Below are 25342 nucleotides of genomic sequence, written 5' to 3' on the forward strand. Positions count from 1 at the left end.
CCCTCAAATAGCAGCTTAATGGTCTTTTGATTGTGGAGACAAGGGATGTTGAAAACAATATGATGATAAAGAACCAAATCCCCAGACAGGGTCAGAATCACTACTACTCAAGCATGTGAAGTTTGTTGTTGTTGTTTGTTTGTTTTTCCTTTTGTTGTTGGTAGTGGTTTGCCCCAAACACCTACTGAAGATATATTCCTGGGCTCTATTATTGTTTGTTTGTTTGTTTGTTTGTTGTTGCTGTTGTTTTTAATAAATATGAAAGACCTACTGTAGTCATCTTTTTATTCTACTTCAGTTTTCTGAAAGATGGCCAGTGAGCTAAGATCCATTACAATCAGACTAGCACTTCCACATGGTAAGACATCGACACTATATTAGGGCAAGCTAAACTGTCCTCTGGAAATATCTGCTACTCTCTACTGACTTTGGAGTAAACTTACATGATTGCCTTAGAGCTACTTAGAAAGGACAGATGCTTGACTTTGGATAATTCATCACTACTCTCTGAGACTATGTTTCTGTGGTAGACAATGTTTGGACAAACAGTAGAGTGATACTTTGATAAAAGAGACCATATGTGCAGAAGTGTAAACAAGCCTGCCCTCTTTAGACTCCAGTCTGGGGCTGAACTGTGTACTGGTTCAGATCCTATGCAATCCCACTGAAGTCAGTAGTATTCTATGGGGAATAAGCCAGGGCAACATTTGAACTCTAGTCATCCTAATTTTTTCCTAATTCTTCCATGGAAATGGCCCAGTCTCCTGCGGCTTTTGCAATAGTGACAGCAGCCACTGTTTTCCTCTGATCTTTTATTTTTATTTCTCCTAAGTTTTGTTTTGTTTTGTTTCCTTTCATTCTGGTTCATTACTCCCACACTGTGTAAGTCATTTGTACAAATGGAGAGAGCCATTATAGGGACTGGCTATCACATCCATAGCAACAATAGCATCACAAAAAAAATAAAAATAATAAAATAAAAATAAAAACAAAAACAAAAACAACAAAAGGTCATTTTCCATAGCCAGCACTTCCAAGAATGATCTCAATTTTCATAAAACAATGTTTATAAAATTTTTAACACCCTAGGGCTATGTCTGAACAAAAATAGCCATTTCTATAAGTTTCTGGCCATCCTATTACTACTTCTTTATTTTGCAACAGCTAAATATATTCCAAAACACAGCTCTAGGACCAAGCACCATCAAGTCTGAAAGAGGCTTGAAGCCTGTGACAAAATCTGGTTACATCTATTTTTTTTTTTCAGCTGGTCTCCTTTCTTATGGTGGGCTAAATGCTTCAAGAAGTTGGCATGTCTTTCGAATACGTAGCTCACGCCAGGCATTTTGAACTGCAAAAGTATGAACCCCCTTGCCTGTACAGATGTACTCTTCAGTATCAGAAAATGTGATTTTTTAGGGCTAGCAGTCAGGCTGGACATGGAGGTGGAGGGACCAGCATTTTAAGCTGTACTTCCATTTAGAGAGCAAAGAATACCTGACTTATTCCACCCCTAAATAGTATAACGCAGAAGGCCACAGCTTCAGTTTTCTCTCTGTGGCTTCCTCTGTGCCTGGCTCTCTCTCTGTGCCTCTGATACCCTTATTCCTAATCAATGTTTCCAAACCAGTATTAGAACCCTAATTAGAATTAGGGTACATTAAGGGATAAAGCAGATTTGTGGAACAGAACCCACCTTATGAAGGAAAAATGAAACAAAATGCCCCAGGCATTGTTACATCTGTCCATACTTCAGCTTCCAAGCACCAGGTGTCCCAAGACTCATGCTTATGCTGGGGGTCTATGTCTCTCTGGATCTGTAGGTAGAGCAGAAAAGTACTTCTTTACTGAGGTGGGTCACGCTATATGGCTCTTGCTTTTCAGGAGAGAAGTCTACAGGAAGCTGAGCAGCCTCTACCCTACTCATGCTTGCACACAATACCTAGATGCTTTCCAGCAGCTGGAGAAATACTGTGGCTACCAAGAGGACAACATACCTCAACTTCAGGATGTCTCCAGATTTTTAAAAGGCCAGTCATTTTGAACTATGGCTTATTGTACGATTTCCTGGATATTTATGTACACCACATGTACACAAGCTGTGTTATAGGACATAAGCTGGCAAGCAGAGCTGGTTAGCTGTTGAACTTCCTTCATGCAAGGTGACTGTTAGTAAGACATTAATACAAGGCATATCTAGGGACCAAGGTGTGACTGAGTTTGTTTGTTCTGTCAGTGGCTACAGTTGGTGTAGCACTAAACAGCTAATTCCAATACCATAGTAGCACACTTCTTAGCACGACTTGAGCATATAGTTTTTCTGTGGGTTTTGCTGTATTTTACACTTCTACAACTAAGCTATCAGTAAGACCCAAACACAAGTACAGGTAAATACCTCTCAGGTCCACTTTTTTTGTTTTCTGTTGCTTGAGACAGGATACCAATGTGTGCTAGAGGAACACGATTTCCAGGAGGTCCTACTAGTCAATACAAACACAGCTTCCTTGCAACACCACTGCTTCTTTCTGTCCCTATGGCCCCACATACCAGTCTAAACTGTTTGGCACCTAGTGTGTAGGAGAGCAGAAAAGTCATGGTGCTAGTCTATAAATGCATGAAGATTTGGCCTCAGGTAGAAGAACCTATAAGATTGCAAGGCCCACTGTTGGGGGCAGGCTAGTGTAGGGCTGGAGAGAAACAGAGCCTGAATTATTATTATTATGAAGCCACAGGCTGAACACATTCTCAAGGCCAGACACTTTGTGTCAACCAGCAGATTTGCCACTCTATAAGGAATAACTAAAGAAAGTCTGTCTTTGAAACCTCCTTGCTCTTCTTGAGTGACAATGAAATATTCCAGAGAGTGAAGAATAATTGCTCACTATGCCAAAATAAATAAATAAAAACTATGGCTTAACTTTAAATAAATTCAATTTAAATAGAGTATTCAGGAAATCAAATGACCTGCTCCATATATCAGTACGTGATGCTAGTTAGCTTGACTGAGCTTTCTATTGCTGAATAGGTTTCCAAGACACTGCCAATTTTAGGGAAAATTAAACTGATGACAAATATTTTAGTGTGAGGGAATGGAGGGGTGGAATATGAAATGTGACTCTCATGAAGATGCCAGCACCAACCAGTTGCAGGAATTTCTATGTGTGTTATGTATTTTCTTCTGTATTTTCTCATGTATTTTCCTATCCATTCAGCCATCCCTCCTGTAGTACTTGGGCTTATAAATATTTTTCTCATTAAGTAGCTTATCTCATCTTATCTCATTTACACAGCAGCTGACAGCAGGGAGCTCCAGAAATCACATGATACTGGTCTGATTACCACAGATATTCATACTCTTTGACTGAATCAGATGATTTCAAAGTGGGAAAGTTTAGGACAATGTAAGAATATCCTCTCATAGTATTATTCCTATTGCTCATGTTGGTTGACAGTATTTGATTACCCTGAGTCTGGGTTTTCTTGCTTCTTTTGTAGGCTCTGGTTCTAAATTTTCTCTATGCTATACAAATTTTCCTAAGGGAAAAAAAAAAAAAGGCAGCAGTAAAAATAGTCATTCTGAAAATTCCACTAGCAGTGGTTGGGAAAATGTTCACAGTGAGTTTCAGCTCGACTATTTCAAACATGGCATGACTACTGTAAGCTAATTGTCCAAATTACTTCTCTGACTGGGAATGAGAATCAGGCATGTCGGAGGCATTTTATTCCATCCTGGCATGAGTGTCCAAGGAAATGGATAGAATGACTCCCTAAAGTGCCAGTCCTACCCTCCTTAAAATTTAGATAAAACCAAGATGATATGTAGTTCAGCATGGAGGCTTTATGAAGCATAGACAGAACAAAGTTGGTTCAAAAGAACTATGTTAAAGATAGACACATTTAAGAGTTGGTAAGCTATTTTAGACCCATTATATGGTGCTTGGAATTGATATCCTCCTTATCTTCGATGATTCCCTCTAATAAGATCATTTATTATTAATTTGGGTGGCTTTTACCACGATCTTCAGCAAGGCCAGAATTTTTATACCTACAGCTCATGAATCAACAGTGTGCTTAGTCTTATTCCTGTGCTATGGGTGTGCAGTGTTCACCCAACCAAACTTCAACCAACCTCTAGGCTGTGAGGTCTCCCAAAGTTCCTTGGCATTCAGTGGATGAATTTCACCTACTACCATGGCATACAGTGGATGAATTTCACCCCATCTCCATGTGTGGAGATGCATTGTGCAATTTGTCCTTTCACTGGTTAGCTGTGGATGAGCCCTGAACTGTCCCACTCCCAGTTAGGATGTAAATCCCAGCATGCATCTTTACTGAACACTGCCTCTAAGGACTGGACCATTCTTTAGTATAAGAGATGATAAGCCCTTGTATAATAAGCTATATAATAAATGGAAATGCAGAGAGAGAGAGGAATATACTCCAGGGAGAATTATCATGCTATAGACAGCCCAGACAGCCAAATGAACTTCCATTTTCTTTTACGCAGCAGTGTCTGTGAACTCTGCTTAGCGATCCCCTTTCAATTTAATGTAAGTTGAATTACAAGATCTGTCAAGTGTTAACTGGTCTGGTAGTGAGGTTGGTTTAAACAGAAATGAACTCTACATCATAAGTATTCCGCAATTACCTAAAGGGAATTTAAAAGGTTAAGCACTTGACAGTTTAACAGGGCAAGAGTTTTTCTTAAAGTGTTAACTAGAGGAACCTAAGCACTTCTTTCTTTCTAGGAAAGAAGTTTGGATTTAGACATTCATTGTCCTCCACAGCTGGAAGAAATTACAGCCAGTGAACTCAGGCAAGCTCACACTACAACACGCAGGCCTGCATGCACAAGTTTTTCTAGGCCAAGAATTAAGCCTTACAGATCACTTTAGGTCAACTGCTGGAGACCTTCTCTTCAACTCTTTCTGGTTTCAGAGACCTTTGGGCAGTGGGTCCAAGCAGCCACACCCCCAGTTCGCTGCTGATTTCTGGTTTTATAGTACACTAATGAAATAGAAGTTCATATTTTGCAGATAATACCTTCAGCAGATAACTTTTTTTTTCTATGGCTTCTGAAGGCAATTGCCAAGCTTCTTCCATCAGCAGACTGTCTGATTCACTGGCCTGTATTTAAAAGGGCATCTCAGGGAACATAAGCTGTAATTTTCATTTCTTTTCTGCTCCTCGAACATAGATGCTAAAACAATACAAATTTCCCTAGACTTTCTCATAGTCCTTTTAAAACTGAGTTACTTCAAGGCTTGGTAGTGTTTTGATGTATTTTTCAGATGGTGTAGTTATCACTTCACTCAGACTCAGAATGTAGCCCAAAGATTATCAGATTATGAGCTTTTCATGTTCTTTCTGATTGGCTTAGTATGTTTTCAGCAGTAAGGAAGTACCCTTTTTGTTCTAGCTCCTGGACAGTCCACATAGAGACCTATTTGATGGTCTTCTATTCCCCATAGCACATTGCTTTCCTAACTGGGGAGGGAGGAGAACAGGAAGCATCTTTGCAAACACTTTCAGTTCCCTGGTTAACTCTGATGCTTTTGGTCAGCATATAGAAAAAGACATAATCTCCATAGGTTTATTTGCTGTTCATCTTTTTTGTCAGTTTTGTACCCAGTACCTTCAAGCAATAGAAGATAAGCATGGTAAACACTAACCACCTAGTCCTTCACACTCTCAGGTAGAAAAAATTCCTTACTGTCCACTCTTTTTTTTTTTTTTGTCCTGAATAGTTTGAGATGTTTTGTCACTTCTATATCTTCGAGTAAGGCCTTTTTAGCTCCCTTCCCTTCCCTTCCCTTCCCTTCCCTTCCCTTCCCTTCCCTTCCCTTCCCTTCCCTTCCCTTCCCTTCCCTTCCCTTCCCTTCCCTTCCCTTCCCTTCCCTTCCCTTCCCTTCCCTTCCCTTCCCTTCCCTTCCCTTCCCTTCCCTTCCCTTCCCTTCCCTTCCCTTCCCTTCCCTTCCCTTCCCTTCCCTTCCCTTCCCTTCCCTTCCCTTCCCTTCCCTTCCCTCTTTTCTTTCTTTCTTCCTCTTTCCCTCTCCTTCTCTTTCCTTTTCTTTATCTTTCTCTCTCTTTCTCTCTCACTTTCTTTCTGTCTTTATTCCCCTCCCTCCCTCCCTCCCTCCCTCTCTGTCTCTTTCTTTCTGAGAAAAGTGCTAATAGCCAGACAGAGCAAGACAAGAAATGTTGGAAGAAACATTAAAAAACTAAACAAAACAAATCTTGTAAATGGCTTGGTTTCTGGGTGGGATTTTTTTGTTTGTTTACATAAAATAAATTAGGTTCCAGGCTTCATGACACAATAGGATATGGATAGGGAAGGGAGAAAAAAGACATTTCTGAATTTTTTAAAATACAGTTTTATGCTTTAAAGCAGATGAAATGTCATTTATGGGAGCTGAGAATACAACACAGATTTCGAATATAGGACTTCAAAAAGATTACCATTGGCTCTCTTTAAAAGCAGTGATTTTCAATTTTCTTAGCTTTGCAGACCACCAACATGTTTCCCATGGAAATGAAGATTATGCATTCAGTTGACCATAGGACAGTTTATTTTGCTAGTCATCTCTCAAAGACCTTTCACAGTAATGCAGGATGTTCGGGGATAATATTGATAGCACAAGGTAAAATCCAATTGAAAAATGTTGCGTTCTTCTGACCTCTTCTATGGACACCTGCGGAGCAAAACGTGTATGATCACATCACTGGAAGGGTATGTAGTCTGTTCTAGGCAAATATAATGGTGAAAAAATCAGAGGGGAAAAATAGCTGAGAATAGCTAATAAAAATTCTGACATTAGATGGCTAAGGGCCAAATTCCAGCATTATCTCTAACAAGGACCCGTTTGCTCTTTCTCCTGAGTGTTCCTGTTCTAATGAAGTTCAGATTGAAAGCTAAAATTGACAGGGAGGCTTGTCAGGGTTGAGATAGTTTATGCAGTTTATATCAGCATGCACTGACAAATTGAGAAGAAGTTTAATAGTATGCTCCAATTCTACTGCTGGGCTATTTTGAACTAGGTGCATTGACAAATAGAAGAATTGCCTAGACTGGGTCAGACTCATTGTTTACCTACCCTTATCTTCAAGTGTGTGAGGTACCAGAGATTTCATAGTAGGGAATAAGAAATTCCATAGATCAGGCTTAAACAGTAACCAAGCATCACAGAGGAGCCAGGTGCTCTCAGACAAGGGTAGGGTTGGGAGGTTTCCTTTGCCAAACTCCTGTTTATCATCTTTTAAATGTGCTGTGGAGGAAATGAGAGAGAATCCAAGGACTAGTAAACTAGCCAGGGACTGAAAATGCAGGTTCTATTCCCTGCTTGATCATAGGGATCATGTGTGACCTCAGACACATCATTGACATGACAAATGTGTGTTAACGTGTTAGAAATGTAAACTGGGGTTAGTAGGACTTCTGTACCTCACATCATCGCTGTGTGACTAAGCATAGGATGAGCAGTTGGGTGTTTTGATGTTACCCTAACTGGACCCCTAATGACAAAAGGCACATGTTGATAACGATAAGCCAGGATGTTCCTACTATCCTTCGGTGGAAGGAGCTACTGCAACAGGACCTGAAGGCCCACTGAAACTGCTTACCTGCAGTGAGTGTATAAAGCAAGTAAGCGTAGGAAGTCTTAAATTCTGTCTCACTTTCCTTTGCAGACAGAACAGGTTTCCAGCTGAGACCAGCAGCAGGGCTGCTGTCTGCTCGTGACTTCCTGGCCAGCCTGGCATTCCGTGTCTTCCAGTGCACACAGTATATAAGACATTTCTCTTCTCCTATGCATTCCCCAGAACCGTAAGTATGATACCATGGCACAATCCCATCCTTTGAATGTGTTGGAAATAATTCTCTTGGGAGCAACTCTGGATCTCTATCCAGTATTCCACAGAATGAAATAATCTGAGAAACTGATAGCTGGAGTTTTAGAGGGGGAAGTAATGCATGCAAGGGTGTGGGTCTCTGTTTCTCTTACAAAGTTGTCTGGAGAAGGAAAAGACTGGAGAATATCTGGTTTAATCTTTTCATCCTGTCTTCATTTACCATCTGCTGGGGTTTGATTCCCTGCTGTGAAACTGTCCCAGTAAGTGCTGGCCAGACAGCAGCAATTACATTTCATGAGAAATTACAAGTTCACACAGACGTTTTTGTTGTATGCTGGGACAAAACAGGGTCTTTTCAAAGATGTTGTGACATAGGAGACTATTGCCCATGCCATCCCAAGTGAGACAATAGCCAGTGTAGTGGGGGGCAGCTGGATCCCCATGGCAGAAGGGAATGCTTTGTCAAACTCTCTGCAAAGTTAGGCCAGGTATGGAGGCACCTACTGCAGAGTAACTAAAAGAGTTGCAACCCTCACACTAGCTCCCTTGGGGGGTCTGTTGGCTAAAATCTTTCACAGGATGTTCACTTAGAGCAGGGACAACAAACAAACAAACAAACAAACCACTTTAATTAAATGTGAAGGTCACTTGTTTTCCAGAGACTGCTGCCATGAGTTGCTGGGTCATGTTCCCATGCTAGCCAATAAGGAGTTTGCCCAGTTCTCACAGGTAAGAGGATTGTACTGCTAGCTGTTAACCAATTGCTCTGGGTAGCAGGCCAGACATGCCTCAAAGGCACACAGCTCACCGTGCTTGAAATGTTATTTTAAGCCTTGGGTGTGTCTGACTCACAACCTCCAGCAGTAGTGGGCTAGCAGTGCCCGAGGAGATAAATACTCCAAGGGAGTGATAGCACTGCTCCCTGTGGACATTTTGTAAAAGGAAGGGCAAGCAGTGGTTGTGGGTCATCTCTGTGGGAGAGCCAAGTCAGCCTGCAGCAGGATGCCGGTGGAGCCTCTGCAGTGCTGCTTGTCTGAGCTGTATAGACTACATTATTCCCCTGGCTTCCTGTCTGACGCCACACCAACCCAACCACCAACAGCCATCAAGCCCCTAGGCTGGCTCTGCCTGTGGATGTACATTTTTTGTCTCACATGATACTTCAATTGTGTCCATCACCATGTCATTCATTTGAGATGTCTTTCCTTTTACAACTCACCAGACTCTCACAACATTGCTCACACTGGTGAAGAGGCTCCAAAAAGCAAACAGAGCTTCTTTGTACAAAAGAGACCATTCGGTATGAGCAGTCAGTGTCAGACCCAAGTGAACTCAATGACCTTGTGTAACTATAGACTTCAGAAATATGGATGTGCCTCAAAACCATAGCAGAGGGATAAAGATAACTCATATTCTGGGCTTATCAATTGGTGGCCAGTGTGGAAACTGACAGTAAGTGCAGAGGGGTTATATGATGTTGATCCTTGATAGAATGTCTGAACAAGAAAGCCACTTCACCTCACAGTATGTGGTTTACAATTTTATCAACTTGGATACATGCCAGTTTCCATTCTGGTCATAAATATGGGCTATTATCAGACTCAATTTAGTAATTCTTAAAGTATCCTTATGGTCTGTAATTGTCTTTGGAAGAACTCTCTTCAGTTCAGTTCAACACCGGAACTGAAGACACCTTAGAAATGACATTATAGCAATTTCAAAACTTTCAGCTTTACTCTTTCTCTGCCTGTAACACAGACTATACAAAATGGAATAACATTAAATTAATTTTCACAATTTGCATTTCACATTTTCAAAAAGTATTTTCACAGCTGAAATTCACCCCATAAAAATTCATTTTTATTCCATTCAACGTGAAAAGATGAATGGGGAATAGGGAATAGCTTTGTTTTCTGCACAATACAGCTCCCAGGATAGTTAAGAGGAGACACCTACAGAAAATTATTGTGAGAATAGTAATTAACAGAGAGCATAGTTGTGAGTAAACAGCATCCTCCCTGCATGTATCTGACATACCAGTAAGGGCTGTCAGAAAGAGAATGAGAGACTAAAAGGTATGGAAAAAATAAAACCCACCTTCCAGTCCTTAGTTCTCATTCCTCCCTTCAAATCTGTGCCTGAGATAGTCCAGCATTAAGCCAAGAGATGGTTAACTTTACACAGAGAATTCTGAGGATTAAACACTCATCTAATGTGGCTCCCAGTGGTATGTAGCTGGGGGCCAGGGAGAGGTAGGCATCCTGGAAGCCATGGAAGGTCATTTTGGGTGACAAAAACAATGAATAGTTCATGCTATTCATGCTAGAAATGATGTGGTCCTCCCCATTCCCCTCTTTCTGTCCCTTGGGCTGAATAATCACACTAGTGTAACACTGACTGCTTGCTTACTTGCTTTAGGATATTGGACTGGCTTCTCTTGGATCATCTGAAACAGAGATTGAGAAACTAGCCACAGTAAGTACAGACGGCAGTTTAGTATCAGAGGCAAAAACCAAAGAACTCACTTCATATCCCTCACTGTTCAGGGAAGGCTCTTCTTTAGTGTCTCGGATTAGCTACACAAAAATAGGAGCAGCAGCAGAATTGTCTTCTCCCCATCCACAGGTTAGGGAGGTGTCAGAGCAGGAGCTGGAGTCCCAGAAGCACGTGATTCCACTTTGAGGAAATACTTATACTTTTTGCTGCCATAAGAGTATGTTCCTGAAGCTGAGCCTCTATAGTTTCAGTAACGGGAGGGTTCCACCTCACTTTATAGATGCAGCTAATTGACTGTATACTCGATGTGATTATATGTATACTCGATAGTTCAGGGGACCATCAGAATTCAGGGTGCCCTTTATTTGCTAATCTCACGAAATAGGTGAGCTCTTTGGCAGCAGGTACTCTCACTTGGTTCTGAATCTCTAGGCTGTATACAATCTGTGAGAACAACTCATGCAACCTGTAACTGCCATCTTGGTCTGAAAATACGCCGGAGGCCAGATTTTTTATTTTTATTTTATTTATTTTTTTCTGATAATGGCAGCTATTTCCCTGTCATGATTATTTTTTCACGGGAAGAAAGGAGTCTTACTCTCACCCACTAAGGTGAGGCTCATTCAGGAAAGGGTGTGGATGGGAGGAGACTGTCACTCCTGAAATTCCTCACCCAGCTCACAGGCCCACTCTTGGTGAAGTGGAATGAGGCACTATTTGAAAGAGATTACAGCTCAACTAAAATCTATCTGCATGCATCTGTCTATGAGTCAGGATTAGGTAACACTAGCAGCATTTTTAAATATAAAAGGTCCCACTACTGAATTGTTTGTAGCACCATCCAGGTCCTGGTCTCATTAAGTAAAGGGACTGTATGGGAAGAGGCAGTGACGTGTCCGCAGTTCCTCTGCATTTACCCTTCTCTGGGTCTGAAGAGGCTAGAGTAATTTTAAGATTTATGTTTTGGTTAAGGTTAAAAGAGTGATGGGTCCTAGGAAGCCATTTTGTGTAATTTTCCAGGTCTTGGTGAGATTGGGTGAAGGACAGTGGTTTACACAGCATTCCTTTGCAAGGACCTCTCCCTTACTCCAGATTGTTTAAGACTAGATTAGAGATAGGGTTAAGCAAAATAATTGTTAGCAAAACATTGTTAGCAAAACAATGGGTGCTAGATCTGAAATTTTCACAGTGTCATCTAGGGTTTGGTGAGGTAGAACGAGGGAACCTTTTTTAAAGAGCTACCTGCAGTTCAGGATTTGTGAGAATACAATTTACTAAGTACCATTCATGTATTCAGAACAGTAAACATATTCTGAATTAACCACTCAATCTTCAATTTTTTTAAAAGTTCAGACATCTAATCTAGGCTTATTTTTTATGTTTCTTCACCAGAAAGTGAAGATAGAGAACCTTTAATGCTTTCTCTACCATGACATAGAAGTCTACCATAAATTCTTGTTTCTCTCCATTCATTATGAAGAGGTAACTAGCCTAGGTAATATGGCAATACCTAAGCTACCTAAGAGTTTCTTAAGAGAATCTTGACTTGTTGTTATGGTCTATAACATATGCACAGCAAACGTTGAAATGACATTATTTCCTTTATCTCCAGGAGTTTTCTAAGCAGGTGAATCCATACACAAGAGATGGAAAGTTACCAGTGGTCATGTTCTCCACAGTGGGCCACTAGTACCATGTCTCATACCCTGTTAAGACACTGAGAACCAAAAGAACCTCACTAAGAACCAAATAAGTGATATCTAAGGAACCACTGATATATATATAAAAAAATCCTTCTCCTAGAGCATTGTCCTATGTCTCACTGTCACTTTCTGCAAAATGATGAGATACTTGAAAGGCTTTTCACTGGAAATAGCAAGAATCAAGATTATTAACACAAGAATAATGGGGAATTATCACTGGAACGGAAGAGAAAGCAGCTCTGAGTTTTGCAGAAAGAAACATCTTGGCATGCTGTTTCTTTAGTTGTAAATTTGTAGGCTAAACCCAAAAATCATCAAAATCAGAAGATGCATATCAAAGAAGGTTGGGGAAAGAAAGAGAAAGAGAGTGACAACATAGACAGAATAACATATAGTTTCACATTATTTTGTGAAGTGCTTGCAATTCTTTGAGAAGGGTGCTGAGAATGCTAAATTGAACCCTGCGAATGAGGCAGCAAAGAGCTACATGTCCCTGAAGTAATCTTGAAGAGTTGCAGCACAAAGCCATATTCCTGAAATGTCTTTTGTTTTCCATGTTTTGCACAACACCTATCCAGCAGCTTAGGGGTCAAGCTGTGTCCAGAATTGTTCCTCCACTGTTCATTTCCTTAGACAGTATAATAAAGGAAGGGCTATCAGGTTACCAGAGCCAAGAATTGCTTTTATCCCATCACTGTCCAGCAGGTAAAGGAAGTATGGTCCCAATCATGCTTTATTGCAAGAAAACAAACAAACAAACAAACAAACAAAAAACAAACAGAAAGATGCATCTTTATTTTCTATTGCAGCAAGATGAAAATGGAATTGGTATAATCTTAAAAGGTACATTGCTGTTAAGGAATAAGTCATTCCTCTGTTCTGATGAATACTATCATATAGAGAAAGGAGGAAGGGAACTGCCTTTTCAAAGACCTTTCTAAGGGTCTGGAACCCTCTGTGGGTGTCTACCTGTGCTTTTGGGGAGTATGTATTGAAAACTGTTAGCTTTCACTGACTATAAGGCAGCTCAAGGCTAATTTGTTTAAAAACAGATATTATCATTAGCAGTTGTTGTTTGCTTTTGTTTTTGTTTTTCTTTTTGAGGAGAGTGAGAATGGAAAGGATGGCAAGTTTTGAAAAAATATGTATTATGCTTTTTGTGTGTGTTATATGTTGAAGAGAAAAGATAATTTACTTAAAATATATAGCTGTAAAATTTGAAGATACAAAGACCTTAAGGACTAGGAATAAAATAAATTAGAAGGAAGGAAAAAGGAAAAGCTTAAAATGAATTGCCTATTGAGACTGTGATTTTCACAAATTGTTCTTGTTATCAGCTTTATTGGTTTACTGTGGAGTTTGGTCTCTGCAAGCAAAATGGATCCATCAGAGCTTATGGGGCAGGACTGCTTTCATCTTATGGGGAGCTTATGGTATGTGTCATGTATTTGGTATCAAAATACTTCTTTAATCCAGTTTTCTAAATTCTCTGGTAAAAGCAAAATATTTCCTCACATAAAGCAATGTGATTTAAAATACTGATTTTTCTTTTGCAAAGAAATTCGTTCTTCCTCTCAGGAAGCTACTGAGTAGGGTACAAAATACTGTAGGACTGTACCTGTCTTCAACCTAGAGAGATGAAATCTGATGAAGCACTCAACCTATAAAGTATTAGATTTGTTTCTTACTGCTCCTATCCAGTAGTGATGCAGTTGACTTCAACATAAAACTTTTCTGTACTTTTCTGAATTACTCACTAGAGGGCAATATTATGCCTATTATGAACTGCTAACTTCCTCCACACCATTGACCTTTATGCACATATACATCAAAAAGCACTGACTGACTGTACCAAATTAAGTACCAAAAAAACCCCAAACCAATAAATAGGATTGACAGTGGCAAAAAGAAAATGTTTTAGAATTTTACATTCATAAATACGTTTCAAAACTAATTCTAGCTTGAATTTTATATAGATGAAAATCTGTATGTGGGTTGAATACTGTACTGCCTGGAGAGACAAACTGTGGAAAGAGTGTACTCTTTTACAGAAAGCTCATGGGTTTCACCTCCTTCAGACAAACCGTTGGTGGGAGGGACATTTTTTCTCCTCAGTTTTTCAGAACACTGAAGCAGATGATCAGTTTCTAAGTGCAAAAGCCCTGAACTGATATCATTAGGTCTCAATTGCTTCAAGTTATGCAAATACTGGATGATTTTTGGTAGTAGTAAGGACTAAAGGTGGGGGTGTGGACGGTGCTCTTTTCAAGCCTATTTATAAACTAGGTATCACAATTTTCATGGGAGATATATACACACAGACTATAGACATGTGTATGTACATATTGATGCATCAGCCTACCACCCAGCTACATGATATATTCATATGAAACCATGGCTTTGGATTAGCACACCTTGGACTTCCATGACTGGAGACAGATTGTTATAACACTAAAAAAAAGATAATAAAACTCTCCTAAAGCTATACAGGTCAGTTCTGCTCTCAGTCAAGTGGAGGAAATAGGATGAAACCACCCACTAGTGTATCTCAATGCATTTATAATAGGAGTCACAGAGGTGCAGCTGAGAGCTACCTATGGAAAGGGAAACCCTCACAGACATCATGCCTCATTTTACCACCAGTGAGTTTAGCATCAGTTTTCTTCCAACACTTGCAATTTGGAGAGTTTTGTTTGCAAACTCAGTTGTATAAGATTTGCAGAGCTTTATGGATTGGAAAACTGAGATCTGCATGCTCATTACCCCTATAGAAAAGTGAGTATGCCTTCTTTCTGCACAGCAACCTGATCTTGTGCCTGACTGTTCATGAATGTTAGCAAAACTATGCTAACGCTATTGCAGCACTCATCTGTAAAATAGTGGAATGTATATTATCTTGAAACTGATCAATCAGCTCACCTACAAATTAGGCTCCAGAGCAAAGCATTTAGTTTGAGCATCTGTCTGTTCTAGGATAAGGCTGAAGCTACTATTTTTCTGAGACTCCCTTGGTATTTACTGCATTTACAGCCAGTAAGCAGGATACCTAGATTTGCTTTTATTTATCTTGACCAAGAAGGTCCAATATCAAAGCACAGGTAAAGGCAACATTTATTCTAGTCTGTCTGCCTGAATACCTTAAATCATAGCTTTAAATCATATGCATTTACTTGTTAAACAGGATACTAAATGGCATTGGTAATCATGTCTCCTATATTTACACAGCTTTCATAGTAATATGCCCACAGAATCTATCTGCATCAAGTGACCTTCTTTTCTGTTTTCTTTTGACACAATTGAAGGTAAAAGTCATGTCAGAAACACTCACCTTTGGTGTCTGGAATTGCATGTACCAGACTTGTGCTCTCCCTCCTCTCTTTCTGCCCTTTTCTTTAACAGACACCAAGCTGTTCTACTTCGGATTAAAGTAGTAGGCAAGCATTGCTTGTTCACAAAACTGTGCCATATAACACAAAAGTAGAACTGCATCTCAGATTCCCTGCCTGTAAGGCTGAGTATAGGAGTGATAATTGTCCTTGAGTTGATAAATGTCTGATTCTTGTCTTTACTTTTATTATCAGTAGTTGAAGGGTAATGCTGCAAGATAAGCTTTTGATACAGCTGGGTTCACCTGGGTCTTCATCCATCTTATTTCTGAAATTATATACAGATGTGATGGCATTTATACTTAATAGGTAATGAAGAAGGATTCCCTCCTAACCCCTTCCAAAAGTGTATCCACTTTTCATGTAACACCTAAGATGGGCAAGTAGCTGATCAGCAATAATGCTATGTGCCATGTACAATCCTTATGTGAGCTCTGGAAGTTTATCTGTGTACCTTTTTGGACAGCAGATTAGTAGTTTCTGTGCAATTCACCTTGAGCACCTGAAACTTCATGCACACAAATTATTTGTATCTATGGCCTTAAGTGCTGAAGTTTCCTTTGAGGGCTGGCTGATTCACCTCAAGAATTTTTATTAGGAACAAAAATGAAAACCAGAAATGGTTCCATTTAATCATTCTAGTCTTTATAAGCGTTTAATTCTAACTTCAGTATAGAATCCATGGCAGTGTCAGTGAAGTGCTGAGGTCCTATTCTTTAGCAACTTGAAAAAATATAGCAACTGTTTCTTTCACACCTGAAGAGAGGAAATATGTGTAATGCAGTGTCTATTTCAGTAGAAGGGTGGTTTTCTTTGTTGTTGTTGTTTGTTTGTTTGGGTTTGGTTTTTGTTGTTGTTGTTTGTTTTTTGTTTGTTTGTTTGTTTTAGAAATACAACAGTGGTTAGGCAGTTTTGTTAGAGATGAAATACAAAATGTTCCTTGAACTTGAACTGGAAGACAGTGAGGCTCATGACAGCCTTTAGTTCCTTAAAGAGCTCATTTTGCAGTCTTAGACTGGCTCTTGAGAAAGCTCTGGATAAGCTTCACTCTTGCTTGGGAGAAAGCCATTGTCCTTCCTGATAATTATCTGCCAGCCTTCTCAGTATCAGACCAGACATGGGCTTATGGGTGGAGTCCCCAGACTTAATTCTAATCATCTAGAGGCTCAGCAAAAGTGGCACAGGCAGGCTCACTGCAGGTTGTGTGATCAGGGAGACACACTGCAGTAACCTGGGCAAAGGAGGGTCTTCCTCATCACTGGAGGCTTCCAGATCAGTTATAGCAGGGTGATTTGGGCACTAGGGAGGCAATAAAGGCATGAGTTATTAAGGCCAGATGGTTGGCTGCAAGAAGATAACATCTAACCAGCTGGAAAGGGTGAGTGGTGTAACATAAAGCTAATATTATTGAGAATTTAGAATCAGCACGGAGTCTAGGAACATCCCTGAACTGCAGCCTGGACTGGCTGTCGGTGAGTGTATGACTGTAACCCAAGGAACCACATCCTGACTACAAAGTCTTCAAAATGTTTTCCTTTTCTCCACAGCACCCCCTCTGACCAGTTTGAAGTCAACTTCGGGTAGTTATTTTCTGTGTATGAGCTGATCTTGCCCAAACCTGGAGAACAACATAGGGAAAGACAGATAACGAGAGGTAGAGATGAAACACCCTCTGCATGGTACTTGCACTTGAATCCATGTTGCCTAAAAAATCATTTAAAGACAGCAACTAGGTATTGGAAAGGACAGGATAACCATACCCAAGTCTAAACTGAACAGTTGTAATGGGTCTGACTGCTGGCCAACCTTGCCTCTTCTGAACTGTAAGAATTCCTCCCCAATAGCTCTTGGTATTGCACTGTTTATTTCGCTATATTCTGTCAGCTGTTCTGCATTATCCAAAATGCTTCTCCTGTTAACACTCAGCTGGACTCTGTCCTACATACTGTAAAATCTTATGGCTCATACCACACGTCTGGCAGCAGTCAGTGCTACATATGCTTTTCTTGCAGCACAACAAGTACTTAACTTGTAGAGGCCTTTCAGGCCATCCGGTTTCAAGCAGAACTTCCACTAAAATCAATGGGATTTCAGCTCTGCTTCAGCACTGACAGCATAGCGGGACCCCTGTCAGGTTTTAAGTTTCTAAAATCTTTTCCCATTAGTCCCCTGAGCTTCTTAGATTATAAGAGCAGCCTTATGTTTGTGTATACCATCCATCTTAGACTGTATGAGTGCTCTCCAAGGTTTATTCTTCAACTACACACTGCAAATGAAGAACAGGGAAAACACCATCTTTTAGCATTTTATATATATACATATATTTTAAAGTGTATATGTATTTCTGCACCAGTTCTGCAGCAAATTGACCTACTGGTTAAGGCAGGCCTCCAATGATGGAGAGTTCAGGCTCAGTTCAGTAAAACATCTAAAAATATGCTTAAGGGTACTGTCTGAACAAAGTCTTGGAAAGTGTCACCCAATTTTACCAGCTCTTTACAAATACCATGAGAGTTGGCATTTGCATTGTGAACTAGTGAAAGGAGCCTTCTGAAGACTGGGGAAGAAGAGAGAAAGACAAACAGGCAGATAACAAAAATGGGCTGGTACTATAAGATATATCAGACGTCTGCAGGTGGATGGGGGCACACTGTACTTGATTTTGCCTGAGAGGAGTTGCCTTTTTCCGTTTTGTTTATATCCGGGACATTTCACTGCGGTGGCCATATAACTCACCATCATGGCTAACTGGAGGCCAGACCAGCTTTTAGGCACATCTACAGTGCAGTTCAAATGGCACTGGAACTGAGCTAGCATTAACCTATCTGACTCAGGTTGCAGAGGCAGACAAACTGGGCAGGAACTTACTCTGAAACTGAGCTGTGCTGCCTTCCTAGGACCCTGCGCAGGTACTAAACAACCGATACTAATACCTATGAAATCACACTGCCACCATCTCTGCTGCTGGCTGGTTTAAAGGGATTTCCAGTATGTCTATATAAATGGCAAAGGTGCCTGCAGACTGCAGTGTGGACAGAATTGGCTTCTATGATCCTCCCATCTGCCTGAGGGTAAAATTTAGAAGAACCTGAGCAGAACTTATAGAAGAAACTCCATGGGCCCAAATCACAAACATACACATGCAGAGTATAGTGTACATTTATAGCTTGGCTTTCAGGGACACTTTAATGCTGCTTAAATGTCATGGGAGCTGTGCAGAAAATACCAAGAGCGTTCTGTTTGCTCTTCAGTGCAGCAGGAAATGTGAGCTTTGTAACATGGTCTGGGTACTTCAAAATAGTGTTGTGCAGCACGATGACTCTTCTGTGCTATTGGCTGAGAAAGCAGCATGATGCTGAGACTATTTTTTCTGATAGATATTTGTATTTTGAGGCATAGCGTAGACTTCCCCCTTCCTGTTTGTGAATTGTCTATGGAACCCAATAATACGTCACTGTAATATAGGAAATCTCTCTTCTTCTTCTTCTTCTTTCTTTCTTTTTTTTTTTTTTAACTTATTAATATTAACTACTATTTATGAAAAACAGCTTTCACCTGTAAAAGAACAGGAATTGATACTGCCTTTAACTATTCCATGAGTATTTCATGGCCCAGTAGACACTAATTCTTGCTATGTTCATTTACCTATTCTAACCTTTGTTGTTCCTGTTACAAAGTACGCTTTATCAAACAAGCCAGAGTACAAGCCTTTTGATCCAGAAGTGACTGCAGTTCACCCATATCAGGATCAAGCCTTCCAGCCTGTCTATTTCATAGCAGAAAATTTTGAAGACGCCAAGGCCAAGCTCCAGTAAGTAATTTCACTGAGGGGGGGCACACCAGCTTGAACCCACACTTCTGCTGCACAGTGGCTTTTTTAGATGTGAGATTGTTTCTCTGAGAAAAACTTCATAAAAAAACATAGCTAAGTATTTCTACACCCTGTCCAATGCTTCATCTCAGCAATACTTCATCTTATCAACTTCTGAGGTAAATTCTGTAACTGAACAGTGCGATCCCACAAATAGGGTGCCTATGTGCTGTTCCAGACAAATGGGAGGTCGTGAAGAACTGACTTACCCAAGGTCACATAGAAATTTTATAGCAGACTCGGGAATTAACATGGATTAACAGGGGTCTTAAAAACAAGATTGCCTTTCTCCTCTGATTATATCTGCACAAGAATGCAGAATCAGCATTCACAGGCAGACTGATTTCTACCAAGTAGTTGACTGCAATCTAAATAATATTATTTCAAATTAGCTTGAGGTGTTTCTAAATGCATTTCTGTGGCTGTTATGTAGTAAGTTGTTGTTTTTAAAAAAGGGTTTAAAATTCTGGGCCTCAATCTCCAACAGTTAGAATAACAAGACCAATTCTAGCTGGAGCTACTGGGGAGCATGCAGGAGCTGAAATGAGAAATTTATTAGAAGAGGAGAACTTGGGCCAGATTTCTTCCCAACCTCCCCCACCTCCTGCCCCAAAACACTGTCTGCTGGGGTTATAACAATAGCAAATTAGGCTCCTCATCTTAAATCTGTGGGTTCAGATTTAGCTATTATCTTGGCACTGTGCTAAAATGCAGCTGAGAACTCACTGGCAGAAGAGAGACTTTCAAGAGCTTTTGACTCAGGCAGACCTGAAAAGAACTTAAAAGGACAAGGAATACACCATTCTCAAACTTAAAGCTTTTTTGTACATTTTTTCAGGATAGTTGCTCAGCCAAAGCTGCTCAAAATAACTGAAGGCACAAGAATCTGTCAGAATGGAAAACATAAAGCAACATCAGTACAGGGGGTTCCTACCAGCATGTACTTAATGGAAACATTGTCAAAAATGGCAAGCAATTTTTTTTTTTCCTTTCAAGAGAGATGGCAAAATAGTCCAGGATGCCTAGTATGGATAGGTTTTTAGGATTTTATGCAGAAAGAACTACTCCAGGTTATTTCTTGGAAGTGAAGGCAGCAGACATGCTGTGTTTCTGCATTCCTCTAGCTTGTGGTTGTAATAACTCTGAATTGTGTTAACGTAGAGCTGTAAGAGCACAGACGGATCTGAGCCAGCCATGCAGAGAGGCAGGCACTGCAGATCTTTTGGGCTGCAAGTAGTTCAGCTGTGGGAAGGATATAATTCGCCAGAAAACCTTATGGAGTGACAGTGATGAGGGTGTCACAGTAGCCAGGGCTACCCTGATAAATCCATGCCTGTGTATGGATAAATTAGGTCCTGCAGGTTTTATACGTGGGGAAGTGGCTTCTGAACTAGCAGATCTGTCTCCTTCCCCCACAGAAACTACTCAATGAAGATCAAGAAGCCCTTTTCTTTGCACTACGATCCATTCACCAGCAGCGTAGAGGTTCTGAACACACCACAGAAAGTCAAGAGGGTACTCAGTCAAATGAAAGAGGACCTGAAAAATCTCTGCCTGGCCCTTGAAAATCTCTCTTAAAACTGCAGCAGTACATCTCACCTGGAACTGATATATATGTAGACAGTTGCAGCACTTGAAGATTTAGTGATGAAGTTGTAGATGCATGCAAACATGCAGCTGCATGCATCTTTAACCCACAAACAGCTCTGTCAAGCTAATCTTTTCACTCTAATTTAGGCTGCTGACTTAGCCACATTAATGCATTCCTACTGAGTATATTTCAATGACAAAAAATCTCAAATTACTCCAATTTTTGGTAGGTGATATAAGCTGCAGCTGTTTGGTGTGTACTTATCTGTTATTATTGGACCTTTACAGTTTTTTTGTTTACCTGCTGCCTTTTGAAGTTATTGGTCACAAAATACCACAGTAACTCTTCTGTCACAAAGTTTTTTACTTCTTGCTTAAATGACAAGATCACAATCTTTAAGGCTGGCCAGCTGCCTACAGTCCTTGCAGCTAGCTCATTTCTGCTAGCAATTACTATCAGCTATTGTGTTCACAAACTATGAATGATTCCTTTACAATGTACAAATGCAAGAGTTTGTAAGAGGGACCTTTTACTTCGGCTTGCTATTCATTTTTTAGACAGTCTTCTTTTTCAGTAGCCTTCAAATGTGGCAAAATATTTTCCTGTCATATTTGAGAACACAGAATATGTATTCTTGGATTAAAAAAAAAAGGCAAAAAGGGCAGAAAATCTGATGTCTGTGATGCTGTGGCTCTGTGGCATACCTGCTTGATTTGAAAAAAGAATTTTGGATTCTGGAGAGAGAAAAGGTGAATGTATTGAAATATTTTCAAAGAAGCCTATAAGAAATAGAGTCCCATTGATATAGATGTAGATGTAGATCATGTGATGTAGATAGTCCTAAACACATTTAAAGATTTTTGTTTTTCATTGGCATTATGATGACTTTTAGTAATAACCAAAAATCCAAGTATATTTAATATTGATGGAGCAAATCCTAAAATCAAACACAAGTACCCATATAGCCTTGCTATGGATACAATACCAGTCACGTAATCCAACTCATCTTGCTTCCTGCTCTAGTCCCTTTCTCAGATATGCCTGAAATTTATCTCCACACTGTAGGTAATGTTTTACAGAAACAATCCTTTAATTGCCTTTTCCAGACTTTCACGCTCATTTAGAATCCTTCCTTCCTCCACTATCTACAAATAGAAACTAGTCTGGGAAAAGAAAAGGAGGCTCATGCCTGGAAGGATTCCCTCTCTGCTTAGCAGCAGCACAAACAGACAACATTGAAGCAAGCTGTGGGTATGACATAAGCAGGGGCAATGTGGATCTCATGGCTGAAGTTGGGTGACAGTAATCCACAGATGTCAGTGTAGATTTATCCTGTGCAGCTAAGAAACCCTACTCATATTTTCAAAAGTGTATTTAAGATAAGGCAGAGAGCAAGCTTGCAGCTTGTCCACTGCTATCCACTAACTGCCAGCATACGTGGCCTGAACTCTGATGTAAATGTGAGGTGGTTTGGCTCTTGATGGAAAAGGAGTCATCAACTCTGCCTTAACTGGTCACTGTGGGATAAGAGCTTGTACACAGAAAGTCACAACAGAGCAATTTGCATGCTGTTATTTCATACAGAGCTTATCTCACTGTAATTTGTACATGTGCCAGGCTCTAAAGAAACTGTCTTATTGGAAGTTAATGGGATTTTGTTTCTTAAATCTTCATGTCCATAAGCACTTCAGAAAATTCTCCCATGGGCACTAATAGAGTATTCAAGATCTGGGGAGCTGCTGCAATGGCTCCATTTTATTAAAATGTGGTGATGCCTGACAAATTTGGAACTATCTTGGCAAAATAGCTATGAGACCCTTTTCTCTCAGCAGCAAAAACATCCTGAGCTCTTTCTTTTTCATTGAAATACAGGATTTTTCTGTTTTACTTCAGGAAAAATTTTGCATATTGTAAAACCTGTTTTGCTAGAGATTCAGACAGGAACAGAGCTGAAGTGAGTCCTTTTGCTGCCAGGGTATTTCTGCTGTGATGGATGATGATCTCTCAACATACTTTTATGGATTTAATTCTACTTATCCCACTTATACACACACACAAATACTGTTTCTCTTCAGAGCAATTTGTTTTGTTACATATTGTAATAATTTATCTGTGTACTTCCTGCCAAATGGTACATAGGCAAAAATGCTTGATAGCTCACAACAGATTGTTTTCAGAAATATTATTTTCATCAACCAGTTATTTTACACTGAAAATTGAACCATGTGCTCCAGTTTTGTGTGTTTTCTTTTTCTTTCTTTTTAAGTGGAAGATAATGCCAGAGCGGAAGAGCTATCAAAATATTTTCTATAGATGGATTCTGTAGGCCATAGGTTCTTTTTCATGTATTCCCTCTGAAATGGTTGAATGTGGAGTTTATACTTGAGTTTGGCTATTGCTCAGAACAGACCTATATTTGGAAGAAATGAGAGACCTGATGGATTTGTTTTGCCCAAGGCCTCACACTTTCCTTGGAGGGACTCCAGGCCCGCCCACGCACCCTTGTCTTTTCCAGTTCCTGTAGCAATGAGAGAAAAAGAAACCATTTGGAGCCAGATTCTCCAACCATTACACATGCTGAGTAGTACCTGATCTCTTGAATAATCCCAGTGACAGTACTGAGCCTATTAAGGTGCTGTATACAGAAAGTCAGAGCAGGATTATCAAAACCTCTGTGGGTGTACTTGCTTTTTTATTGTCTTAATGATATTCGGTCTGCATACATGGCTAGGGTAGGCTCCAGTACAGCTTAGCAAAGCTTCAAAAGTAATGAATTTCACTACTTGAACTGTTAAGAGCCAGAAATATTTTTCCAAAGGAGGCAAATCTTTCCTTTCTTACTCAAGCAAACCTTACCCCTGGATAGTTATGACTGACACTCCTCTTTAATGAGGTCCAAATTCTTCTCTTCTTAATCAGTGATATTACAAAGCAAAAGACTACAGGGTTACATCTTTATGAGGTACACTGGTCAGGCTGCTCTTCCAACAGCCATTCTTTCATTTCCTCACAGAAGCCAAGAAGTACCTCATACTCTTGTTGGTCTAAGACATGGGTGATGGGAAGGCACTGATCGGGCCTCCCAATGAAAATAAAGGCACAAAGGAAAAAGCACCAACCAGTAAAAATATGTCTTTTTGTCAGTTTGCATTTCAGCAGTTTCACATTAATCTTGCACAAGAAGGCTCCAAAGCCAAGTAAAACACATCCTGTGACTTGAAACTGAACTGATGAACTCCCCATGGGTCCTTTCCTTATCCCGATAAACTTATTTTTCCTAGATGGAGTGCATTTAGAGCAAAATAGTGTATGTTATTAAATCTGTATTGTGTTGTTCTGTTATACATGGGAGAGTTAGTAAATTCGGTTCGTGGGTTTGGGTTTGTTTTGTTCTTTGGCTAACCAAGTCTGTCCTCTACCAATTTTGGTCCACCCTCAAGCCTCCAGCTGCTTCCCTGCTTCCCTGCAGATTTACTAGGGATGCCAAGGGTACCACTGCGTAAGGAGAATACATAGTTATGCAATTTGGGGAATTTGGCAGGACAGGAAGAGGAAATTTAGGCAGGCCTCCCACCCACTCCCATGAGAAACAGTATTGTGTTACAAGGCAGAAATGTCATCCTCAAAAAGACCTTCTCAATCACTTCTCTCTGGCTCCTTTAGTATTTCAACCTTTTTACTACCTGATGAACATAAAACCGTATTTAACCGATTAAAGAAATCCCAAAATCAATCAAAAAAAAACACAAAAGACCTTCCCAGAAAGAAAGCACTATATTGCATCGGGTCTCTGCTGACCCATGAAGGAAGAAGCAAATAAACAAATAAAGAAATATAAAAAATCAAACTTCCATGAAAATGATGGTGTATTCCTAAAGAAACTTAAAGCACAAAATCATTCGATGTACGGCTACACACCTGAAGATCATCTTACAGCCACTGAGGAAAAGCTACAACTTCATACGCAGTAAATCGTGACCATCAATTAATCACAGACAGAAGTGTTACATGACTGTTTGAAGCAGGAAATAAAGCTACTGGGAAAAAACCTCCAGTAGCTTTGCCTTACTGCAAAAACAGAAGGTTCTCTGGAGTCTGCTTCTGTAGATATCCAACAGCATGGAGAAATTCCAACTGGCAAAGAAACAGAGGGGTATAGACATACATCCCTAGTAATCTCACCCTACCCCTAATCAGGAGTTGATACATGGGCTTTTAGATTTAGTTAGAGGACATTACTTTGCAGCATTCTCCAGCTGGTGCATGGTCAGAGGCTGGCAGAAAGGGTTACTGTCTGTCTCGTATTAAATATACATTAACTTTGGGTAACACTGGTGGCTGAGGCCCAAAGTGAAAGCAAATCTCTGGCACTCTCTCCCACCACAAGAATTCCTCAGGGGAAAGAAAGCCAAACTAGAAGAGGAGTCTGGCTGACAACTGGGAGAGC

General features: G+C 40.1%; 1 protein-coding gene and 1 long non-coding RNA gene across 4 annotated transcripts in view; one reads left to right on the plus strand and one right to left on the minus strand.

The window, feature by feature from the left end:
• LOC121071822 overlaps positions 1 to 10057 on the minus strand; it is a 45809-nt gene extending 35752 nt beyond the window's left edge. Inside the window, exons 1-3 of one of the 3 annotated variants that reach the window (XR_005820808.1) lie at positions 9946 to 10051; positions 6460 to 6692; positions 1697 to 1817 (exon numbers count right to left, since the gene is read on the minus strand). This is a non-coding gene — a long non-coding RNA (uncharacterized LOC121071822). Of the gene's footprint in view, positions 1 to 1696; positions 1818 to 6459; positions 6693 to 7094; positions 7251 to 9945 lie in introns of those variants that run through there. The other 2 variants (XR_005820807.1, XR_005820804.1) reach the window with 2 other exon arrangements.
• Positions 1 to 22580, plus strand: part of LOC121071816 (tyrosine 3-monooxygenase-like) — a 33058-nt gene extending 10478 nt beyond the window's left edge. Inside the window, exons 6-12 of the mRNA XM_040560582.1 lie at positions 1885 to 2030; positions 7687 to 7822; positions 8508 to 8577; positions 10267 to 10323; positions 13385 to 13480; positions 19111 to 19244; positions 20723 to 22580. Of these exons, the coding sequence (XP_040416516.1) occupies positions 1885 to 2030; positions 7687 to 7822; positions 8508 to 8577; positions 10267 to 10323; positions 13385 to 13480; positions 19111 to 19244; positions 20723 to 20882 (799 nt within the window). The 3' untranslated portion in view covers positions 20883 to 22580. The remainder of the gene's footprint in view (positions 1 to 1884; positions 2031 to 7686; positions 7823 to 8507; positions 8578 to 10266; positions 10324 to 13384; positions 13481 to 19110; positions 19245 to 20722) is intronic.
• The last annotated feature ends 2762 nt before the right edge of the window (positions 22581 to 25342 follow it).

The sequence above is a fragment of the Cygnus olor genome, chromosome 1 (genome assembly GCF_009769625.2).
Source record: "Cygnus olor isolate bCygOlo1 chromosome 1, bCygOlo1.pri.v2, whole genome shotgun sequence".
NCBI classification, from domain to species: domain Eukaryota; kingdom Metazoa; phylum Chordata; class Aves; order Anseriformes; family Anatidae; genus Cygnus; species Cygnus olor.